The sequence below is a fragment of the Trachurus trachurus genome (genome assembly GCF_905171665.1).
Source record: "Trachurus trachurus genome assembly, chromosome: 6".
Taxonomy (NCBI): Eukaryota; Metazoa; Chordata; class Actinopteri; order Carangiformes; family Carangidae; genus Trachurus; species Trachurus trachurus.
The window spans coordinates 32,871,280-32,875,169 of record NC_139897.1 but is presented as its reverse complement, the minus strand read 5'-3'; the positions used below and the strand labels follow the sequence as shown (position 1 = coordinate 32,875,169).

General features: G+C 47.1%; 1 protein-coding gene across 1 annotated transcript; it reads right to left on the bottom strand.

Moving 5' to 3' along the window:
- Window positions 1-274: 274 nt before the first annotated feature.
- On the bottom strand, window positions 275-3,227 carry hyal6 (hyaluronoglucosaminidase 6; the record flags this gene model as incomplete). Its single annotated transcript, XM_083973897.1, has 3 exons — window positions 275-760; window positions 2,081-2,170; window positions 2,298-3,227. The coding sequence occupies 3 exons, from the start codon at window positions 3,225-3,227 to the stop codon at window positions 275-277; spliced, it is 1,506 nt and encodes a 501-aa protein (XP_083830023.1).
- Between the last annotated feature and the right edge of the window lie 663 nt (window positions 3,228-3,890).

Here is a 3,890-nt window from a genome sequence, read left to right as displayed (position 1 = left end):
TTTACAAGCAAGTGGGCAACACACATACATTGGAGTGAATGAGTTTTCTGGGCGCTTTTGCAATACCCATATCCTGTCGATGTGAGGGTCTAAGGACAGAGGATGTTGTTACGATGCCATGTAAAGCCCTTTGAGACAAACTGTTTGTAAAAACGGGCTATACAAATAAAATTGCCTTGCCTTGCCTTGCCTGCCACTAGGGGCACAAAACCCTTACCACGGGAGTCAATGGTGGTGTCGTTACTCTCTTTTCCAGTGCTCTAATCCCATGCAGCTACAGAATCAGACACTTGATGATCAGACAGAGTCCCAGAAACATGATGACACACAGACAAGAGAAATGGAGGGAGAGGAGCAGCAGGATGTCTCCCAGCAGGCCGGTGTCTCGGGGGCGGGGCAGAGGGGCGGTGGGCTGGTGGGGGGGTAGAGGAGGAGGGGGCGGAGCCTGAGGGATCTCACAGTAAACACCTGTCCAGCCCTGGTAGCACTGACAGCTGAACTTGTGTTTCATGTCCAGGATGTCGTGGTTGTTGAGGTGGCCGCTGACGTGGAAGAGCGGTCCCCGCGGCGACGGGTTGTGGTGGATGTGGAAGAACCGCGGGTTGAGGTGCAGGTAGGCGCCCGAGTCCAGGCTCTTGCGGACGCACCGGCCGTTCTTCTTGCACAAGGCTTTGCTGCACAGTTTGGCAGCGGACGTGACGTTGATGACGTAATGTCCCAGAGGACCGTCGATGTACTTCTTCACCGTCAGACAGTTCCTCTGAGGGACGGAGGAGACAAAACACACGTTTAAAACCAACAACAGAACATAGTTTATAGACTGGTTTCCTGTTTCCTAGGCAATAATCAGATTATTTAAATCATTATGCATAAAGTACAGATAATGGATCAAAATATACATTACAGTCATGCATCACTGCCCCATTGTTTGCAACATATGCGAGAGATATTAAGTAATTTTAACCTGCTAACACGTCAAAGCTTATTATTACTCTGTTTAATATGCATTAAACAAAGTTTCAGCTTTTTCTTTCAGCAGTTCTACAAGTTGTTTAAGGGACAGGTTCATAGGTGAGTTACAGAACAGCTGCAGAGTCGACAAAGATGTCGACTACAGTGTTTAAAGTATAAGAATAGACACAAAGCTCTGTAGTTGTACCAAACGTGAGTGTTTTAGAGTATTCATGAGCAATTCTGTTCTTAAAAAAATTAAATCTGCCCTAATTTAGTATTTTTTAACAGAATGGACTGAACTCAAGACCAGAAGGTTGATGGTTCAGACCCCAGAGGAGGAACTACCTATGCAGACGTCCAGGTATAAACCACATGAAGCCTGCTGATCAGAGTCAGCACTTTCCATTCCCAAAACATAAATAAAGCTCGACAGCTCAGACCGAGCTATTGCACTGTTGTCGTCATGGCATTAATGTCTGACTCCCTCCCTGAGTCTGAGCAACTTGTTCAGCAAGTACAGAATTCAAAATGGTGAGTAATCTATTGCTTGTTGTGATAAATTAAAGTTAAGTGTCATTGTTGACAGATCCCAGACGTCACAGAGTCTTCTTCTTTCGGTTGTGTGATGATAATTATGAGATACTGTATATTTAAGTTCTTCTGCAGCATTTGAGGCTGCAAATAGGATGTGAAACAATCCACAGTCACCAACAGAAACCCAGACTCAGTCGCACAGAAATCAGATGCAGTCGTCTCCTGGTTTTTAACTCTTAGCTTGTTTCGGTCATAAAGATATTTTACTGACACTGTTTTTTTGCAAACATATGTTTCTGTAGGAAAGAGTTATGATGTCTGTTTGTATTTATCACAGTCAGAAACCGTGAAGTACTGTTTTATGCACTGTGGCTGCATGTGATTTACGTCATTAACATCTGTGGTTCCCCTAATGCTTTGCGGCTCCATTTATGTGATGTATGCTCTAATGGCAGAGTAAGGTTGCAACATAATGAGCCGTCAGTTTGAAGATCTGCCTCTGAACTGATTTTTAGAGTAAAGGGGGTTTCTAAGTTTTAGTACTGAAACTCAAGTCCTAAATCCACTTAAATCTAAGTTGTTGTAAAATCACCTGTGACCGAGCGTACTCTGACGATCCCCAGAGGACGACACCTGAAGCTCCCAAGGCGGCGCTTTCCCCGATGGTATGTATCAGGTCGCTCTGAAACAGGAAGACTGAAGCTTTAATCCACCTTCAAACACAACCAGTATCTAGTTTTCATTGTCTTTTATGATTTGCAACTACTTCAGTCCCTAAAAACACACTAAGAAAAGACTTTAGGACGTACCTCTGACAGAACCACAAAGGTGTAGGCGTAGAAAGGTCTGGAGTAGACGAACACGGGCAACGTAAAGTCAGTGCGAGCGATGGACGCAATCCTCATGGCTTCTTTGACCCGATAGTGGACAAACTTGACCGTGTTGGGGGACGACTTGAGCTCGTAGTCCAGGTAGATGGACGGGTAGAGGGCCGTGCTCTCCTTCCAGAGCCACATCAGGTGGTCGTTGCGGACGTGCTCGACGTTGGGGCATTCGCCGGTGTACTGTTGAGGGTGCTGCTTGTACCCGTAGTTGTAGCAGTCCGGGAACAGGTAAAACCCCCACAGCCCGTCCGGCCTACGACCTTCAGCCAGAGCTAGGGTCAGGTTCATGAAAGCCAGTCCAGCCCTCTCAAAACTCTCCTTCGCCTCCTTCTCCACCTTGCTCTCCGGCCAGTTCGGGTGAAGTTTCCGGATCTGCTCCTTGGACTTGTTGCGGTAGATGTCCTTGGAGCCCCAGTTCCTGACCCACTGAGGCCTCCAGTTCTCCCAGTCGATGACACCAAGGCCTCGGAAGTCCTTGTGAGGGATCAGCTTGTCGATATCGGCGCGGGCCTTGCTCAGGTGTTTGGAGACGCTCTGGTTCTGCGGCAGTCCGCCGTTAACAGGAACCCCAGAGTTGGAGTAGTAGGGGTAGTAGCCCAGGTGGCTGTGGTAGAAGATGGTGACGTTGGGTCCGCTGAGGGTTTCGTTGAGGTTTGCTATGATGTCAAAGACACTGAGGTCCAGGTCCACCTTGAAGCGGAGGCGGCACGACTCGGTGGGAGCGTTCCACACCACGACGAAAGGCCTGTGAGGGATCAGAGGCGCACGGGCCGGTTTCTCACCACCGACTTGGAGCTGCACTCCGACGCCGAGCCACAAGGCCAGCGCGAGGAGAGGGAGCCCCATCTGTGCCATGTGGGTGCCGAGTCTTCTTCATGGAGCAATTAGTGGTCCTGCACAGACAGAGGGAGATAAACGACATGTTTAGAGAGAAAACAAACACATCATGAGCCTCAGTGAGCAGAGATAATCAGATCAGATATGAACGGTGATCACTGAAGTGAATGCTCCAAATTCCACAACACGGCAAAAAAACAAAGCTCCTCTGTTCTCTGATGGATTATGAACCATAGACGATGATGAAAGAGATGCCGAGTTCAAATCCTAGACCTGTGTGGACAGGAAGACGAACAGCATCTCTACTTTACTTTTCAATCATCCATTAAACCTCAGAGATGCTTTTACCACATTAAGAAGGTCCCACTGTGAGTGCTGCTGCAGGACTGAATTAATAGTTTCCTATTGATTTCATTTCCTGCACTTTTTCCTGCCATGAGTTTAACAATTGGTTAATTAGGTTTTCTGGGTGAAATGTGCACTACTCTGTTCCTCTGGTGGTTCCTGAATTTGAGCATCATCTTCCTACCTTCAGTGGCTTCAGAGATGGAGATATAAACGAGAAGCAAGCCGTTTAAGACAATTGTTTATGATAAAACCTTCAAAATGAATTGCTGGCACAGGTCAAAGGTCAAGATCATTGACTATGTAAATTGACAACAGCTCAGTGACTGAATTTAA